We start from the raw sequence: 20,588 nt of genomic DNA, 5'->3' as shown, positions 1-20,588 counted from the left end.
CCACTAGTTAGGCTACACATGTTCACTTATATAACAAATTACTCTGACAGACACTAAGCTAGCCAGACTTGCTCTGTACGGTACTTGCCTGTTTTTTTTTTATATATGTGCCAGACCTTTTTATGACACCGTTGTCTCCCCTCCCTCCCTCTCTTTATAGGGCTTCTGTTCCTGGCTTACATCTCTGTACCACATGAAGTAAGTGTGTAAGAAACAGTGATGTCACCAGCTAGGCTTGTTTGCTCACGTTATATCTCATTAAAGAAATAGTTCACTCCAAAATTAAAATTATGTCATCATTTACTCACCCTAATATTGTTAAAAACTTGTTTAACTTTCTTTTGTGGAACACAAAAGGTGAGGAATATCCTGGATGTTCTTTTAAGTAAATTTTTTTCAAAGAATCGTTTGATTCAGTTCTCTAAAATGATCTAAATGTTTTGTTCATTAACCAGACTGGGCCCCCTTTCCCAAATATGATTGATCTTAGCAGTTGAGTGATTTTACGTATGTTTTTTTATTTTTTACATGGGTTTCCCAAAGCTGCACTTAACACAAATGCGCAAAGACGTGCTTAAAAGGAATAGTTCACCCAAAAATGAAAATTCTCTCATAATATACTCACCCTCATGCCATTCCAAATGTTTATGAATTTGTTTTTCTGCAGAACACAAACAAATATTTTTAGAGGAATATTTCAGCTCTGTAGGTCCTTTCAAGTGAATGGTGACTTGACCTTTCAAGCTCCATAAATCACATGAATGCAGAATAAAAGTAATCCACAAGACTCCAGTGGTTAAATGTACATCTTCCGAAGTGATATGTTAGGTGTGACTGAGAAACAGATCAACATTTAAGCCCTTTTTTATACTATAAATCTCCACTTTCACATTCTTTCACATTCTGAAAGTGAAAAAAGTAAAAAAGGAATATAGTAAAAAAAGGAATTAATTATTGATCTGTTTCTCACCCAAAGTAATTGCATCACTTCAGAAGACATATTAAACCACTGGAATCATATTGATTACTTTTATGCTGCATTTATGTGATTTTTGGAGCTTGAAATGTCTGGTCACCATTCACTTGCATTGAAAGGACCTACAGAGCTGAAATATTTTTCTAAAAATCTTAATTTGTTTTCAGCAGAAGAAAGAAAGTCATACACATTTGCGATGGCATGAAAGCGAGTAAATGATGAGAGAACTTTCATTTTTGGTGAATTATCCCTTTAAGAGAGTCGCTGTCCATATATTTAAAGTGCTGAAATGCGACAGTGTTGTGTTGCTCGTCATTGTCAGTTAAATATATTTGTCCATGACTTTAGAAATACTTAATTTACCTCGTTAGGAAATGTTTACATTTATTTTCATTTTTTAGAGAGCTTGAGACGGCACAGGCTACGTGGTCATCCACTCAAATCCGTGTAGGTAGTTTATTGATTAAGGGCTAATTGTTAATTCAGTCATGTATTTATCTATTTTATTCATTTATTTTAAACTATATAATTATCTATCATTATACTTTAGATAGTTAAAAATAAATAGGCTAGCTGATATGATAAATAGACCTATATAATTATTGATAAATATATATAGATCTGTATAAATAAAAATAAACATCTTGGTCACATTGTAAATGACAGCATGAAGTCAAGTGATAATCAAATAATCAAATCTCGAAATTAACTGTATTAAATTGTATGAAGTGTCACTTTGTGACTGCTTAAATCTGAGTCCTTTCGATGCTCTTAAGCACCCTACAATTACTCCAGAGCACTCGTAAATATACAGACCATTTTCAAGTACTGCATAAGTTACGATGGCTTTGGGAAGCGGACCGCAAAACTAAGATGAATCGTAAGATGGATTCTACGAGCAACTTAGGCTTATGATGCTTTTGGGAGAAATATTCTTTTAAGAAGGGAAAACACAAGGTGAAGGTTTTACCAGGCATGTTACCAGCATGTCTAATGTCTGGGCATGCTCAAAAGTTTTCAGTACCGTAAACAAGCCACTTGTCTGTCTCCACGTTTTCGGAGATGTTATTTGGACCACTGGGATTGCATGTTGGTGCCATACCGTATTTAGCTAGTTACTTTAACAGCTTCTTGAACTCTTTGGAGACTGGGAGTCCATGCTGAGAGCTTCCTCGCTCTGGATGAGGCGAGGCCAGAGGGGTGTGTTTGTTTGTGTTTTGTATGTGTTTTTGTATGTATGAGCGCTCATTGCTATCATAATATTTGTGTGATCTTTCAAAAAGGCCATCACACATATATTGTTGACCGATATTTTACTTCTAACACACTGAATACTCACATAAAAACATTTTTACCTTTTTTAGTTCTTGTAGTGTACTGGTGGAGTGTTGCGCTAGTAACGCCAAGGTCATGGGTTTGATTCCCAGGGAACACACATACTTATACAATGAATACTCTGAATTGTACTGTAAATTGCATTGGATAAAAGTGTTAACTAATTGAAAAAAATTATAGTGGCCCCAAAAAGTATTTGGGTGAATGTATTTTTTCTATGTAACAGTATCAAGCCAAGTGGCATATTTTCAGTAAAGATAGCACAAGCACATTTTCAAGCGAAACATTTATCAAAAATAAGCTTTTATAATAAATGTTTTAAGGAAATGTTAAAGCAGTAGATATTGATTCAAAATGAAGACAAAAAGTATTTTGACACTTTGCAGTTGTCAAACTTGTAGAACATGTTCATATTTAAAGGGATATTTCACCCAAAAATGAAAATTCTCTGATCATTTACTTACCCTCATGCAATCCCAGTATGACTTTCTTTCTTCTATAGAACACAAACGAAGATTTTTAGAAAAATATCTCAGCTCTGTAGGTCCATACAATGCAAGTGAATGTTGGCCAGAACTTTGAAGGTCCAAAAAGCATATAAAGCAGCATAAAAGTAATCCATATGGCACCAGGGGTTAAATCCATATCTTCAGAAGCGATATGATAGGTGTGGGTGAGAAACAGATCAATATAATATATAATTAATTAATTTATTTTTTACTATAAATTTTGTTCTTGGCGATTTGCATTCTTTGTGCATATCGCCAACTACTGGGTGGTGAGGAAAATGTATAGTAAATAAGGACTTGATTATTCATCTGTTTCTCACCCACACCTATCATTATCAGTTATAAAGACATATTTAACCACAGGAGTCTTATGGATTACTTTTATGCTGCCTTTATGTGATTTTTGTGACTTCAAAGTTCTTGCCACCATTTACTTGCATTGTATGGACCTACATAGCTGAGATATTCTTCTAAAAATCTTTGTTTGTGTTCAGCAGAAGAAAGAAAGCCATACACATCTGGTATGGCATGAGGGTGAGTAAATGATGAGAGAATTTTCATTTTTGGGTGAACTATCCCTTTAATGTGAAGAACTACACCATTTTTGGTTACTCTGCCAGGACACCAGTGTGAACTTGATGGGAACTTCCACTAAAATCACTTTGGGACAAGTTATTTGAAAAAGAAAGAAAAGTGAAGTTAGTTCTGAGAAAAGTTCTAGCTAGCATCATTTGTTTGCAGATGTCACTTTGTTTGATATTTTCTAATGTAATGAAATTGTGCCTTAGGTGTCCAAAAGTGTCCTTTTTTATTTTCCGTAGGAATGAAGAGATCCGCAGTAAATGTGGTATTGATGCGGTCACGTACCTGTCATTCCAGCGTCACATTATTCTGCTCATGATGGTGGTGTGTCTGCTTTCTCTCACCATCATCCTGCCTGTCAACCTCTCCGGGAACCTCCTTGGTAGCTCCACCTGACTCTCAGCTGTTTGGTTACTGTTTGCTCTAGTTCTCTGCTGTAAAGAATTCATGACAATTTCTTAATTCATCAGTGTGCTTGCACCTAAAAAATTATGGACCCTTTGAAAATTATTTCATTTGTTAGAATAACAGAGAGTTACTTGCAGTGTTTCCTTGCTCAGTTAGAATTTAGCCTGTGTTCTTAAATTCCCCTTGTGTTGAACAAACCTGAGTGCTCAAGGGGGTGATAGAGTTACCTTTAAAATCTGTACCATTAAAATTAATGTGTTGTTATTCAGGTAAGTGGCTATTAACATTGCATTGACTTCCACAAGTGCCCATATACAGTAATCTTTGACTGGTAAATGTTAAACATATTTGGCTTGCTGTCCGCAAAGGAGGGGCTCAAGGATAAGGCTTAAATCGAACTCTAATTTACCCCCCTATGGGACTACTTAAAGGAATATTCCGGGTTCAATACCAGTTAAGCTCAATCGACAGCATTTGTGGCATAATGTTGATTACCACAAAAACAAGGTTATAATGAGAATGAGGATTTCTCAGCTGCTCAAGTTGTCAAATTGGCAACTCTCACTGAAAATAAATGACTTCCTGACACTGTATCGCTGCAAATTGCTGTCAGTACGCACCCTCCTTAAGTAAGCCATTTGTAGATTGACTTCCGAAGAGTGTAATCATTGTGATACTTTTAAAACATTTCTCTGTTTGGTCCAAAATGTCATCCCCTGGCTTAACCAATGTTCTTGTAAAGGGATAGTTCAACCAAAAATTATAATTCTCTCATCATTTACTCACCCTCATGCTGTCTTAAACTCGTGTGACTTTCTTTCTTCTGCGGAACACAAACAAAGATATTTTGATGGATGCACAGTTGTTTTTGTCCAGACAATGTACACTGATGAGTCAAAACATTTTGACCACCTGCCTAATATGCTGTTGGTCATTCGCGTGCCGAAAAAACAGCACCGACCCACCGAGGCATGGATTCTACAAGACCCCTGAAGGTGTCCTGTGGAATCTGGCACCAGGACATTAGCAGCAGATCCTTTAAGTCCTGTAAGTTGAAAGGTGGAGCCACCGTGGAATGGACTTGTTGGTTCAGCACATCCCACAGATGCTTAATCGTATTGAGATCTGGGGAATTTGGAGGCCAGGGCAACATCTTGAACTCTTCATCATGTTCCTCAAACCATTCCTAAACAATGTGTGCAGTGTGGCAGGGCACATTATCCTGCTGAAAGAGGCCACTGCCATCAGGGAATAACATTGCCATGAAGGGGTGTACCTGCTCTGCAATGATGTTTAGGTAGGTGGCTTGTTTAAATTGAAATCCACATGAATGGCCGGACCCATCACACTCCCTCCACCGACTTGTTGTCTTCCCATGGTGCATCCTGCTGCTATCACTTTCTCAGGTAAACGGCACACACGTACACAGCCGTCCACGTGATGTAAAAGAAAATGGGACTCATCGGATCAGGCGACCTTCTTCCACTGCTCCAATGTCCAGTTCTGACACTCGCGTGCCCATTGTAAGTGCTTTTGACGGTGGACAGGGGTCATCATGGGTACTATGACCGGTCTGCGGCTACGCAGCCCCACACACAGCAGGGTGCGATGCACAGTGTGTTGTGTCACATTCCTCCCGTAACCATCATTTACATTTTCTGTGACTTGTGCCACAGTAGAACTTCTGTTGGTTCGGACCAGATGGGATAGCCTTCTTTGCCCTTGTGCATTGATGAGCCTTGGGCACCCAACACCCTGTCGCCGGTTTGTGGTTTGTCCCTTCTCGGACCACTGTCGGTAGGTACTCACCACTGCTGACCGGGAGCACCCCACAAGCCTTGCCGTTATCTGGCCATAACAATTTGGATCTTATCAAAGTCCCTAAGTTCTTTACTCCTGCCCATTTCTCCTGCATTCAACACGACTACGAGAACTGATTGTTCGCTTACCATCTAATCTACCCAGACCTTGACATGTGGCCTTGTTAGGAGATGATCTACGTTATTTGTTTCACCTGTGATGGCGAACGTTTTGGCTCATCAGTGTAAGTCAATGGGGTCCAAAACTTTCAAGTTCCAAAAAATGACATAAAATTAATCTGAGTGGTTTAATCCATGTCTTCTGAAGCAATACAATAACCTTAGGTGAGAAAAGACCAAAATTGTAGTTTTTAATTTCTGTAAATCTTGACATCTGCAGTCTCCTTGGAAAGTTCATGAGAGAAGCTCCTTCACACACTTCCTTGCGCTTGACGCATAGGCAAAGTGAGGTACACAAACAAGACACAGTGTTGCCAGGTTTGAGGTTTTCACACCGGTTTGGCTATTTTGAAAATGCAGATGCGCGTTGAGATTTTTTTTTGGGATACCCTAAATGTACCGCGTCGCCAAAAGATTGATGGAAAACACTAGAAAATTAAAATGCACCATCTTATTGATGTGGTCATTTTCTTACTCAGTGGGATCATATCACTTCAGAAGACATGGATTAAACCACTCGAGTTTTATGGATTACTTTTATACTGCCTCTGTATAATGGATTTAAACATGGTAAAATGTGTTAAACACAGCTGAAAGTACTAATTATCTTTATTGGTAGCTGCATTAAAATACCCAAAATATTTAACAAATGAACATGAAAGAAGCAGGTAATGTATAGAACTTTGTGAATGACAGGTGTTCTAGTTATTTTTTTACTCTTGTGTGCACAGATTCTGTGTGGGCCTGCTGATGAATGACATTAGGAAAGTCCTGGGAAGACTTAGAAGGGCTCATTCTTAACCATCCATTAGTGGATGTGTGTAAAAATGTCATTCAGACCACCCTACAGTGTTTGTAGGTGGTTGGGTGGCACAATAGAGGTTTTGAAGGGCCAAGTTAAATAAGGGAAAGTCCCTGACTGACCACACCACAAGAAGAGCATTGTGAAAAGCCACTGGCTTTACCTCTTGTTGATCTCAGTCCTGCAAACTTTTCACACGACTTAGGAGACCTTGGTTGCAGGGTTTTTACTGTGATCCTCTAAAACTGTGGTGACTGATCGTAACATGTGGACGTGTGGTAGACCCGTCTGTGGCGTAGTTTATGGGCCAGCTGGTTAGAATTGGGTGGGGGTTTTCACGCTGGCTGTCATATCCATGCAACAGTTTGACACTGTATTTGCTAAATAAACCAGCATGTTCACAGATTTGTCATAGCAACCTAACCCAGAGCATAATGATTGTGGTGTAGAGATGGGTTTTTTTTTAAGGAAAATATTCTATTTTCACAGTTTGCACTTTACCACACAGGCTTCAAAGTACTTTCAGAGTGAGAAGAACATGAAAAGCTAACCCAAGTTGTTTATTTCCATGCTTTCCAGAAGATAGCCCTCAGAATTTTGGCCGAGCAACAGTGGTGAACGTCCCAGCAAAGTAGGCTAATTATTTATGATGAATGAGCATAAACTTGTTTATTTATGAATATTTTTGAAGTTGTCTGCATGATCTTGATTTCTTATTCTCCTTCTCGAATTAGGAACACATTTCTGTGGTTGCACAGTATCTTTGCTCTGTTGTATTTTGTGATCACTGTGCTGTGCATGGCCCACCATGCCTCACGACTGGAATACAGGGAGGATGAAAAGGTTGGTGAACACACACAGCTGTGTTAATGTGCATGTGTATGTTATTAGAAAGTATTATTACAGACTCCATATGATTGATATGTCTCATTTCTGTTCCAGAAGTACTACTGCTTTTTCACCTCGCTTGCAAGGCATACTCCTTATTGAAACCGCTAACATGGTTCACCCAAAAATGAAAATTCTCTCATCATTTATTCACCCTCATGCCATCCCACATGTGTATGACTTTTTTTTCTGCAGAACACAAGCAAAGCTTTTTAGAAGAAAATCTCAACTCTGTAGATCCATACAATGCAAGTGAATGCTGGCCAGAACATTGAAGGTCCAAAAATCACATAAAGGCAGCATAAAAGTAAAATGTGATAGGTGTGGGTGAGAAACAGATGAATATTTAAATCCTTTTTTACTATAATTTCTCCTCCCTGCCCAGTAGGTGGTGATATGCATGAAGAATGAGAATCGAAAAAAAAGAAAAAAAAGAAGAATGTGGAAGTGAAAGTGGAGATTTATAGGAAAAAGGACTTAAATATGTATCTGTTTCTCACCCACACCTATCATATCACTAAGATATCAGAAGAAGATATGGATTTAACAACTGGAGTAATATGGATTACTTTTATGCTGCCTTTATGGGCTTTTTGGGCCTTTAAAGTTCTGTCCATCATTCATTTGCATTGTGTGAACCTACAGAGCTGAAATATTTTTGTTGTGTTCAGCAGAAAATAAAAGGTCACACATCTGGGATGGCATGAGGGTGAATAAATGATGACATAATTTTCATTTTGGGTGAACTATCCATTTAATATCCTGTCTCCATTGGCTTTTTTTTTATTTTTTATTTTTTTAGATAATTCGGCTTTAGGGATGTTATTTATCCCTTTAACTATGAACATGTTCCACTAAGTTTTACAAATGCAAAGTGTCAAATCAATACATGTATAATATTTATATTATTTATAAATGTATTATAAAAATGTGTGCCCTTATTCTTTTTACTCAAGGCTTGGCTCATGGACTGAAAAAATTCAAATTAAGTAAAATTTGTAATGAATAAATGTTCCAAAAGTAATCAGTTCTAAAATAATCTAAAATATTACCTTACTGATTACAATGTTCATTGTGTAATCAGTAACAAATTACTTTTCTGAAGTAATCTACCCAACACTGATCGATTGTCAGTTTACTCAGAAATGTACGTGGACCGGGGCCTGGGTAGCACAGTGGTAAAAAGACACTGGCTACCACCCGTGGAGTTCGCTAGTTTGAATCCCAGGGCATGCTGAGTGACTCCAGCCAGGTCTCCTAAGCAACCAAATTGGCCCTGTTGCTAGGGAGGGTAAAGTCACATTGGGTAACCTCCTCGTGGTCACTATAATGTGGTTCGTTCTCGGTGGGGCGCGTGGTGAGTTGAGAGTGGATGCCGCGGTGGATGGCGTGAAGCCTCCATACGCGCTATGTCTCCGTGGCAACGCGCTCAACAAGCCACGTGATAAGATGCGCGGATTGACGTTCTCAGATGCGGAGGCAACTGGGATTCGTCCTCCGCCACCCGGATTGAAGCGAATCACTACGCGACCACGAGGACTTAAAAAAGCACATTGGGAATTGGGCATTCCAAACTGGGAGAAAAAGGAAAAAAATAAATATAAAAATAATAAATAAATGTACGTGGACCAACCTGAAATTTTTTTGTTTGTTTGTTTGTTTTTAAATCACAATTTACGAGACCATTTTTGTCAGATTTTATTGTTCATTTTAAGAATGGTTTTTGCGTGTGTGTGTGTGTGTGTGTTTTGGAGATTTTCGGTCTTTCGCCATTTAAGTACATAGAAACTGAATTTGCATCAGGCCTAGAAAAAAAGTGTTACGAATATGGGCGCCGAGTGACCTGACTTGCCTTAAAGGAATATTCATGATTCAAGTTAAGCTCAATCGACAGCATTTGTGGCATAATAATTTCGACTCGTCCCTCCTTTTCTTTAAAAAAAGCAAAAATCGTAGTTATAGTGAGGCACTTACCATGGAAGGGAATAGGGCCAATTTTTGGACGGTTTAAAGGCAGAAATGTGAAGCTTTTAATTTTATAAAAGCATTTTCATTCTTCTGTTAAAACTCATGTATTATTTGAGCTGTAAAGTTGTTCAAATCATAATTTTTACAGTCGTTTTAGGGTTTGTTGACATGAAATTGTCATGACAATGAAGTTGTAAAATTGGCTATAACTTTACACAGAAAAGGTTAGTAAGTGATTTTATCACACTAAAATCATGTTAAAACACGTCTTGTTGCTATACTTTTGAAACAGTGAGTATTTTAACATTAACGGTTTGGCCCCATTCACTTCCATTGTAAATGCCTCACTGGAACACAGATTTTTGCTTTTTTTTTTTTTTTAAGAAAAGGAGAGATGAGTCAAAATACATTTTTGTGGTACTCAACATTATGCCACAAATTCTTTCAATTGAGCTTCACTTTTATTGAATCCGGAAATATACCTTTAATAATTATTAGACCTTTCTTATACTTAGGGTTAGGGATTTAAACAAAGCACGTACACTAATTATTAAACTTGTAACTCATCACATACCTTTACAACAGACATGACTGATACCTCAAATCATGCGGCTTGTTGAGGAGAGGAGTGCTATTTCTTTTCAAAATTTCAGACTCAGTATTTTATGTTCCTACCATTTCTAAAATGTATGTATCACTTTACCAAAGCACTATTTTTATTTTTGTTTTTTTGTTTTTTGCTGCCTTGCAAACACTGGTATTTGCTTCATGAAATAGTTCTTATCTCATCTGTTATCACAGGTGGCCAGAACTCTAATGATCACTTCCATACCCAGAGAAATCTCTGATCCCGGCCTGATTACCAAACATATGCAGTAAGTGAAGCCCAGAAATACACTATTGCTTGATCTCAATATTTCTGCATGTTGAGTACTACTATTAAAGTCAATAGAACCAAGGCCTTTCATTTTTTTTAAAAAAAAACCTCCTTTGGTAACAATTGCACATTACCACTTTTTACAGTGTATATTATTACATGAATGTGTGTGTGTGTGCAAAAAAGTTACATGTCATTGTGTCTCCCCAATCTCCATACAGTGAGGCGTACCCCAGCTGTACCGTCACAGACGTCCTATTCTGCTTTGACGTACAAAAACTGATGAAGCTGGACTCAGAAAGGTTATTCACACATTTAAACATCTCCGGAGTGTCATAAAGCTGAGTCACACTGATATTTTATATAAAAAATTGTATTAAACAGGGATTTCTCTTTTGTCTTGAGTGATTCCTCTAGAGATAAAGTTTAATTCCACCAGTTTCATATCCTTCACAGACGTAAAGCCATGAAAGGAAGGCTGTATTTCACAACTAAATCTCAGAAGGAAGGGAGGATCATGATAAAGATGCACCCCTGTGCTCAGATCTTCTGCTGTGATATATGTGGCTTTGAACAGGTGAATTACTCTCATACACTCATTATAGTGTCAGAATGGTTGATTTGAGTTGTGTTTATATACAAAGTCTATGTGGAATGGACAGTCTGCAACTTCTCATGTTGGCCACTGGAGACCACCACACTCCAACAGTCAGTCATGGTGCAGAATTGCACTGCAAGGAGATCTGATATTCCTCTTCTCCTGTGTAATGTGATTTTTCCTTTACTCAGGTGGATGCAGAGCAGTACTACAGTGAGCTGGAGGAGAAACTGACAGATGAGTTTAATGCAGAGAAAAACCGCATCTCTATGAAGAGGCTGGGCATTGCCTTTGTCACCTTCAGAGATGAAAGGATGACTGCAGTGTAAGTGTCAGGTGTAAATGGTCGCATTTTTGGCTGATTATGGAGGTGATTATTGAATTTGGCAGATTTCAGCAAGACTTCTAACAGTTGAACTACTGAAGAGTAGATGGAGGTTTAACCTGCAGTTACAGCTCTCACCCCATAGACAAGAAAAATCACAAATTATATATCATTAATATCACAATTTCTTCTCCTAGACACAAATTAAATTAAATGGGACTTACACTCACTGAGCACTTTATTAGGAACACTATGGTCCTAATAAAGTGCCTGACTTGGTCTTCTGCTCTTGTACTCCATTCGTCTCAAGGTTCGACATGTTGTGCATTCCGAGATGCTATTCTGCTCACTACAATTGTACAGAGTGGTTACCCAAGTTACCGTAGCCTTTCTGTCAGCTCGAACCAGTCTGGCTATTCTCCTTTGACCTCTCTCATCAACAAGTCATTTCCATCCACAGAACTGCCCCTCAATGGATGTTTTTTTGTTTTTGGCACCATTCTAAGTAAACTAGAGACTGTTGTGTGTGAAAATCCCAGGAGAACAGCAGTTACAGAAATACTCAAACCAGCCCGTCTGGCACCAACAATCATGCCACGGTCGAAATCACTGAGATCAAATTTTTCCCCATTTTGATGGTTGATGTGAACATTAACCGAAGCTCCTGACCCGTATCTGCTTGATTTTATGCATTGCACTGCTGCCACACAATAGGCTGATTAGATAATCGCATGCATAATTAGGTGTTCCTAATAAAATGCTAAGTGAGTGTACATTAAATTACTTTCTATAAAGCTATTACAGCTTATAACAATTTATAACAGACAGAGCCTCTGTATGAAGTTGATGTACTTTTAAGCCACTTTTTAAACTGTTTATGTTTCTGTAGTATTGTAAAAGACTACAGCCGAGCTCGTTGCCACCACAGACCCCAGCAGTCCAGCATTACAACAGTAGTGCGCTCACATCAGTGGGGGGTTTCTTATGCCCCTGCCCCCAGTGACATCATATGGTAAGCCTAAATAGCATTTTAAAAGGATAACTGTATGTTATTGTTATTTTTTTATACAGAAATTAGAAAGAACTGCAGAGAGAAGTTATTGGGGGAAGTATAAACTCTTCAATAAATAATCCAATAATACAGTGATTTGATGTTTTATTTGCCATTTTTAAGTATAGAGTTAAGTTACTTGTGATCTGCAAACTAGAGTCGTGCATTTTTTTCATGACATGCTTTTTTTCCAGTCAATTACACTTGGATTTAAGAGATGAAATTGGATTAATTAAGTCTCAATCTGAGTGTTTGCCTAGACAGCCACAGTGAAATCCATTATATCTCTTACATAATATGTGTTGAGAATCATATATCTGAGTGAGTGTTAGTGTGTGTGGGTGTGTGTGTGTGGGGGGGTGGGGTAGTGTCAGCCAGTCTTTTTGCTTGACTGGACCGTGTGTGTGTGTTTCTGTGTTTGTCTGAAATAAAGAATTTATTTTTTATGGCTATAAGCTCTATTCTTGTAGCTTGTTTGCTTCTCATTAAAACAATTATTGAAGTGTAAATGTTTTCGTTGTTTTGTAGCACTCGGTGTTAAAAAATTTATAGATTTTTGCAAGTTATACAGTGGAAACAATTATTTTAGAAAGGAATTTGTTTGCATTTTATGTAAACCTCATTCTTCTTTGTATGCCTTTATTGTACATTGCTTTTACTTAAAGGTGATGTGTGCAATTTCTACGCCGCTAGCGTTACCAAACAGATGAACTCCCCCCATCAGCCATTGGTCAGGCAAACTGATAGCCCCGCCCCCAAATCACATAATTGTTGAGCCAATATTGCAATGTCACACTGGTAGGAATGCTCAAACAAACAGAGCAGTGTTTTGATATTACCACAGAGCCACCTGGATGGATGGCTTGCTTATAGTTGTATCTGCGTATTAAAGGGATAGTTCACCGAAAAATTAAATTTCTTTCATCATTTTCTCACCCTCATGCAATCTCAGATGTGTATGGCTTTCTTTCTTCTGCTGAACAGAAACAAAGATTTTAAAAAAAATATCTCAGCTCTGCAAGTCCATACAATGCAAGTGAATGGTTGCCAGAACTCTGAAGGTCCAAAAAGTACAGAAAGGCAGCATAAAAGTAATCCATATGACTCATTTACATTTATGCATTTGGCAGACGCTTTTATCCAAAGCGACTTACAGTGCACTTATTAAAGGGACAATCCCCCTGGAGCAACCTGGAGTTAAGTGCCTTGCTCAAGGACACAATGGTGATGGCTGTGGGAATTGAACCAGCAACCTTCTGATTACCAGTTATGTGCTTTAGCCCACTACTTTTTTCCATACTATGAAAGTGAATGGTAACTAAGGCTTTCATAGCCTAAATTTCTGCCTGACATCTTTTGTGTTCCATGTAAGAAAGAAAGTCAAACAGGTTTGGCACAACGTGAAGGAAAATAAATGATGACAGAATAAACATTTTTGGGTAAACTATCCCTTTGATCTGGCATAGTAGAAAGTGTTTTAGCATCGAAAAATTACACCTTTAAGTGTAGAAAGCAGACTTTCCTGTAGTGGGAATCACTAATGCCTTGTTTCCAGCACAAAACATCCTATTTGTGTAATAGTAGCTGGAAATCTGACTTAATCTTGGAGAGAACACTCAGCTTGTCCTGTAACTGTAGTTAAAACCTTGTTGCACTGATTTTTGCCTGTGTTTGTCCAGGGAAAATCTGTCAGTGTGTGGCTCTCGCTGGTGGCTCCGATGTGTCCTGCTCAACATTACGCTCTTCCTCCTGCTCTTCTTTCTCACAACCCCTGCTATCATTGTAAATACTATGGACAAGTTCAATGTCACTCAGCCAGTTGAAAGCCTAAGGGTCAGTGACCATCAAAGCACTTTTATAACCATACCTCTGTATTACGCCACATTAGAACATAAAATAAAACTTAAAGTGCTTTTTTTGTGTTGTTTTCGGATGTTGAATGTTTTGAATTTGATCTTTTACTGTCTTTTACTGTCTAGAACCCAGTAATTACCCAGTTTTTCCCCACCCTACTCCTGTGGGCCTTTTCCATCCTCCTGCCCTTCATAGTGTACTATTCATCATTCTTTGAGTACCACTGGACCAGGTATGATACTGTTTCCACCATCTAACTTTAAACACTGCATGTCACATAGTGTAAGAAGAGGAAATAGTTCTTTCTGGTAGGTCCATTCACTCAGGTATGCATTAATAATCACTGGGCCTCATGCATGAAACACAAACGGAACAGATCTTTGTTTAAATTGTTCGTAAAACCATTCTTACCTATTTTGACGTAAATTCAATGGGCTTAGTTTCAAGGCAGGTTTAGGTCAGATTTGTTTTTTACAAATTTACACAGAACATCGTTCTGCTCATGTTTCATGAGGCCCTTTGTCATTATCGCACCAAAACATGAACCTCAGTCTGTCATAGTGTGGAAAGTCCTTCCCTGATAGCATGTCATTGAGAAATCTATTTGATGTGTGCATTTTAATTTAGACAATGTAATTTTTACAGTGTCATCTCTAATTCCTCACTAAAATGTTCACAGTTGAAAGTTAAAACAACAGTCAGCATCTTTAAGGAATTGATTTTAGTCTAAACTCTTCTGCATTTCGTGACACTCCTGCTTCTTTAATCCTCTCAAATATGTGGGCAAAAACTCTCCAATTCTGTGTGTTTTTCTTTGTTTTTTTGTTTTTTATGTATTTACTACTTCATCCAAACACTTAAAGAAAAGAAAAAAAAAATCTGCCTTTATTTACTCACCCTCATGTTGTACCAAACCCATATGACTTTCTTCTGCAGAACACAGAAGGATATATAATGTCGCAATCGCTGATTTCTGTACAATAACAACTGATAGTGACTCACTTTAAAGGTATAGTTCACCCAAAAATGAAAATTCTCTCATCATTTACTCTCCCTCATTCCATCCCAGATGTGTATGACTTTCTTTCCTCTGCTTAACAATTGAAGATTTTTAGAAAAATATCTCAGCTCTGTCTGTCAATTCTGTGCAAGTAAATGGTGTCTAGAACTTTGAAGCTCCAAAAAACACATTAAGGCAGCATAAAACTAATCCATAGGACTCCAATGGTTAAATCCATACCTTAAAAAGTGATATGATAGGTGTAGGTGAGAAACAGATCAATATTTAAGTCCTTTTTTACTCTAAATCATCACTTTGACCAGCCCTCCTATGCACGTTAACAAGAGGTCTTCTTCTTTTGTTTTTGGGTGATTAACATTCTTCGTGCATATCGCCACCTACTGGGCTGTTGTGCAATATTATTTATTTATTCTTTTCATTTAACCTTCCCTTTTTTTCTTTCTCCTCCCTGACCAGTAGGTGTTGATATTCACAAATAATGCAAATCACCAAAAAACAGAGGAAGAAGAACTTGTCCTCTCATGAACGTGTATTAAAGGGCTGGTGAAAGTGTAGATTTATAGAAAGTTATTTAAATATTGGTCTGTTTCTTACCTACACCTATCATTTCACTTCTGAAGACATGGACTTAACCACTGGAGTCACATGAATTACTTTTATGCTGCCTTTATGTGCTTTTTGGAGCTTCAAAGTTCTGGCCACCATTCTCTTGCACTGAATTGACAGACAGAGCTACAGAGCTTTGTTTAGCAGAAGAAAAAAAAGTAATAAACATCTGGGATGGTATGAGGATGAGTAAATTATGAGAGAATTTTCGTTTTTGGATGAACTATTCCTTTAAAGTAGGGATGTCCGGGATACTGGTATCGGTATCGGGTCCGATTCAGTGCTCATGTACTTGTACTCGTGCTCTTAAAAATGCTCCAATTGTCATTCCATTAATATTCAGCACACTAATTAAAATTTTGTGGTAGATTATTTAACCGCAAAAGCTGTGATTTAATGAGATAAATATATAGTTTGCATGTGTAGTGCGCTTCAAATGCGAGTGCTTGTGAATGTGTGGAACTGGTGTTGTGCTGACATAAAGACACAAAGTGCTCATACCTTTTAGAGCATTGCGCATTCTGTTTTTAAAAGATGACAGCAGGCAGAGCGCTATTTTACTTTGTAGCGTGAGGTACAGACTACATATTTATTGAATTAAATAACAGCCTTTTGCGGTTTAATAATCACTTTGAGTCACGTAGCGACCGGCTTATTCGGATTGAGATGCTACCGTCATTGCAACACGGAAACACTTCAAAATAAAAGCTCCGCCATAATAAAAGCTCAATTTAAATGGAAAAATGTACGAAAGAGATCACTACTGTATAGTTATGTAATATTCACTGTAATACTACTACTACTACTACTACTACTACTACTACTACTACTAATAATAAACCAATAGTAATTGTATTATATTTAAGCAATATCTCACATCTTTGTTATGCAGCACTTTATATGACAAAAGTAACTCCAATGTTGTGTTTTGGATTGTGCTGTGTTGTTCTGTATAAAATCACTTCATTTGATAAAATAATACATTAAAAATGAATTGTTCTATTTTCATTTTATTAAAGTTAATGAATGTATTTAAACACTATTTTGATGATAAAATTGAAATAAACTATTAATATGGAATTTCAGAAAAAAATAAAACAAAAACAGGTATCGGACTCAGTATCAGTGAGTACCAAAATGCAAGTATTGGTACTCATTCTAAAAAAACAAATGGTATCGGGACATCCCTATATTAAATCTTAAAAAAACACCCAAAAGCAGTCCATGTGACATGTGTCATATTCCATGTCTTCTGAAGGTATACAATTACTTTGTATGATAAACATATTTTATGAATAAAAGTTGCTATTCACTCTCAAATCAAACCATTGATTCCTCTCATGGAAACAACACACGAATCCAACATGGTGACACGTCAGTAACATCAATACCTCATTATTTACATATTCCAATAACGTGTCATACAACTAGTTGTTGATTTCAATTCCGTTCGTATCGAACAACAACCAAAATTTGATTCGATGACTCTTAGGAGAGCCACTTTGCTTAAAGAATATAGCTGTCACTCTCTTTTAAAACCAAACGTGTATTAACAGAACCGGATTTAGCAATCCAAACAGGACTGACAACTGTATTTTGCTGCTGTGTGAACATAGCCTATGTGAATCTGCTTTAGAATTTTTTTTTTTTTATCAGATATTTGTACACAAATGTGGTGGTTGAAATAGAATGCAATGTTATCAGACAATGCACTCTTTCACAGACGTCTCAACAACGTGCATGTGCATGCAACAGTGTGTTCGTATTGTGTTACCTTCGGTTTCCAGGGCTTATATTAATTCATAGTATTTAATGACTGTTAGCAAAAATATAGCATTGTCCCAATGGCCAGGGTAAAAAAGTTTGTGCTTTTGGTAGCTGTATATGTAATGCAGCTTAAATCTATTGCATAAACATGTTCATATTATCAGAGCACAAACATATTGCATAACAGCAGAACAGCCCTCAACCCAGTCTCCCACCCACCCATGCACAACACGCTTACACGCTGTCCCTCTCTCTACGCTCTCTCTGCTTGCCTCTCCAGTCTTGTTGTCATAGTGATCACAACAAGGGAATAATCATATGCACACTGGCGGCATCTTTCACAGAGTCACATTATAGTTGATGTGGCTCAAATTCTCGGTTTTCTGCTACTGCTATACCTCCACTTGAATACCTGGTGTATTTACAATGGAAACACTGTGCAAAACTATGTACTTTAAAGTGAACTTGAAATCAAAATTGACCCCGTTTATATACTTAATACATATTCCTGGTCTTATTGTGAATGATTCAAATTGTTATCAAAATTCATCAAAATGTAGGCCTAATAACTTGCTCCACCTATGAAATTACTTTTCTTTTTTTTTTAACCCCTTCCCTCCAAATATTTGTCATATATAGACCACTTTTCACACTCCAATCAATTCTGATAAATAAAATCAAGTCCATTCCTATTTTATTTTATTTTTTCTTGTTAAATATTCTGTTTCACTCTGAAATTCTTATTTTGGAAGTAAAATGGGTTGCAAATGCAGCTTCTTGTTGAAGAACTGGAATGAAGGAATAGTTATTTCTAGTGAAGACTCTGTAAATTTACACTATTTAGTTGTTGAGGTGAGAACATTTCAGATCACTTACATCTTGTAATGTGTGTCTCTCTTAGGTCCAGTGAGAATCAGGTTACCATGCACAAATGTTTCTTACTGCTTGTCTTCATGGTCATTATTCTACCATCACTGGGTCTGTCAAGGTAAATATCCTTAAATCTGAATACAGAATTTATCAGCTATAAAATCATCACAATAAAATCCTACTAAGGCTTTTGTATAAAATACACCTTTTTGGTGGTTTGTCATTATGTAAACATCTTGTCATTTTTTTTTTTTTATTTTTTATCTTAGAATAATATTGTTTTATTTTATATACAGTGCCTAGAAAAATCATCATACCCCTTTGGCATAGTACATTTTTTGTCTTACAGCCTGAAATAAAAACCCATTAAAAATATATTTTTTCCAGCTTTATTTACAAATTTTGCCTTACAACATTCAAGTAAGGGCAAAAAAGGGCAACAGTTTCAAAAATGTATAAAAGATGAAAATCAAGAATAACAGGGATTGAAAAGTGATCATACCCCTGGATTTAATAATTCGTAGAGCTACCTTTTTGCTTTGTTGACAGCCATCAGTCTGTTTGGATATGTATCTACTACTGTAGTTTTACGCACCTAGATTGGGGAACATTTGCCCATTCTTCCTTGTAGAACTGTTCACGTTAGACTGCTCTCTTAAAGTCCATCCACTGGTTTTCTATTGGATTTAAGTCAGGGCTCTGACTTGGCCACTCAAAGACTTTGACCTTCCTATACTTAAGGCACTGCATTTTTTATTTGTATTTATTTTTTTGGCAGTGTGTTTAGGGTCATTGTCGAGTACAGTCCAAAAAGTTCAATTTTTGTCTCATCTGACCATAAAACCATTTAACATAAGGCATCAAATCCTCCAAGTATTTTTTTTTTTTTTTTTCGCAAAGTGCACAGGAGACTTAATGTGGCACTTTTTCAGAAGAGGCTTTTTTCTTGCCACTGTGACATACAGGTCAGCTATGTGTGAAGCTTAGGAGATTGTTGTCACATGCACAGACTGATCAGTCTCAGCCATAAGGGCTTGTAAATCCTTTAAAGTTGCCTTGGCCTCTTGATAGCTTCCCTGATCAGTATCCTGGCACTTAATAATGCTCTGAACAGTACTGAGAGGTATAGTTAGAGCCTTTGAAATCTTTTTGTACCATTCTCCTAACCTGTGCCTTTCCACAATTTTATCCTGGAGCCCTTTCCAACCATGGTACATTTTTGAATTCATTACCATGCACTACTAGTAATGGAATCCTCATAAATTAAAAAAAAAACAAAACAAAAAAAAAAACAGGTGGGTTTTATTCTGTAATCAAAACCACTATAATTGATGTCAGGTGAGGGCCAATTAGCCAGGTATGTGATCTGAAAGGTGATTGTTTGCACCCGAGCAAATATGTAATGGTTACTCTATTTTACAAATTTACCGGATTTTACTAATTAAGTTTTAATAATTGTTCACAATTTTTTTACATGTTATTTTCACTTTGATGTTGAAGGTTATAATGTGTAAATACAGCTGGAAAAGATTAGATTCAATTTATTTAAATTTCCAGGGTGTAATGTGACAAATAATAAGGATTTTGACAAGGTATGATGACTTTCTATAGGCACTGTGTATATAATATATACTGTGGCTCTAACAAGTTTTTGGACACTTAAGTCACACTTAAAGGAATATTCCGGGTTCAATACAAGTGAAGCTTACTCGACAGCATTTGTGGCATAATGTTGATTACCACAACAATTATATCAACTCGTCCCTTCTTTTATTAAAAAAAGGCAAAAATCAAGGTGACAGTGAGGCACTTACACAATGGAAGTGAATAGGGTCAATTTTTCAGAAATGAAATTTGAATCTTTTAATTTTATTATACCACTTACATTAATTCTTCTGTTAAAACGCATGTATTATTTGAGCTGTAAAGTTGTTTAAATCATCATTTTACAGTCATTTTAGGGTTTGTTGACATTACATCATTGTAAACTTGGATATAACTTTACACAGAAAAGGTTAGTAAGTGATTTTATCACACTAAAATCATGTTTACACACATATTGTGTATGTCCTGTGACTATGCTTTTGAAACAGTGAGCATTATACATGTTATACATTATAATGTTTACGGATGGGCCCCATTCACTTCCACTGTAAGTGCATCACTATAACC

General features: G+C 37.0%; 1 protein-coding gene across 2 annotated transcripts in view; it reads left to right on the top strand.

The window, feature by feature from the left end:
* Positions 1-20,588, top strand: part of tmem63c (transmembrane protein 63C) — an 89,309-nt gene that overhangs the window by 57,334 nt on the left and 11,387 nt on the right. Inside the window, exons 5-16 of one of the 2 annotated variants that reach the window (XM_051722343.1) lie at positions 161-198; positions 3,642-3,784; positions 7,174-7,222; positions 7,326-7,434; positions 10,249-10,322; positions 10,546-10,626; positions 10,781-10,901; positions 11,114-11,247; positions 12,137-12,259; positions 13,978-14,131; positions 14,278-14,384; positions 18,448-18,534. In XM_051722343.1, the coding sequence (XP_051578303.1) occupies positions 161-198; positions 3,642-3,784; positions 7,174-7,222; positions 7,326-7,434; positions 10,249-10,322; positions 10,546-10,626; positions 10,781-10,901; positions 11,114-11,247; positions 12,137-12,259; positions 13,978-14,131; positions 14,278-14,384; positions 18,448-18,534 (1,220 nt within the window). Of the gene's footprint in view, positions 1-160; positions 199-3,641; positions 3,785-7,170; positions 7,223-7,325; positions 7,435-10,248; positions 10,323-10,545; positions 10,627-10,780; positions 10,902-11,113; positions 11,248-12,136; positions 12,260-13,977; positions 14,132-14,277; positions 14,385-18,447; positions 18,535-20,588 lie in introns of both variants that reach the window. The other variant, XM_051722342.1, reaches the window with a different exon arrangement.

The sequence above is a fragment of the Myxocyprinus asiaticus genome, chromosome 17, assembly GCF_019703515.2.
Source record: "Myxocyprinus asiaticus isolate MX2 ecotype Aquarium Trade chromosome 17, UBuf_Myxa_2, whole genome shotgun sequence".
In the NCBI taxonomy this organism is placed as follows: Eukaryota; Metazoa; Chordata; class Actinopteri; order Cypriniformes; family Catostomidae; genus Myxocyprinus; species Myxocyprinus asiaticus.
This window is presented reverse-complemented; position numbering and strand designations above follow the sequence as displayed.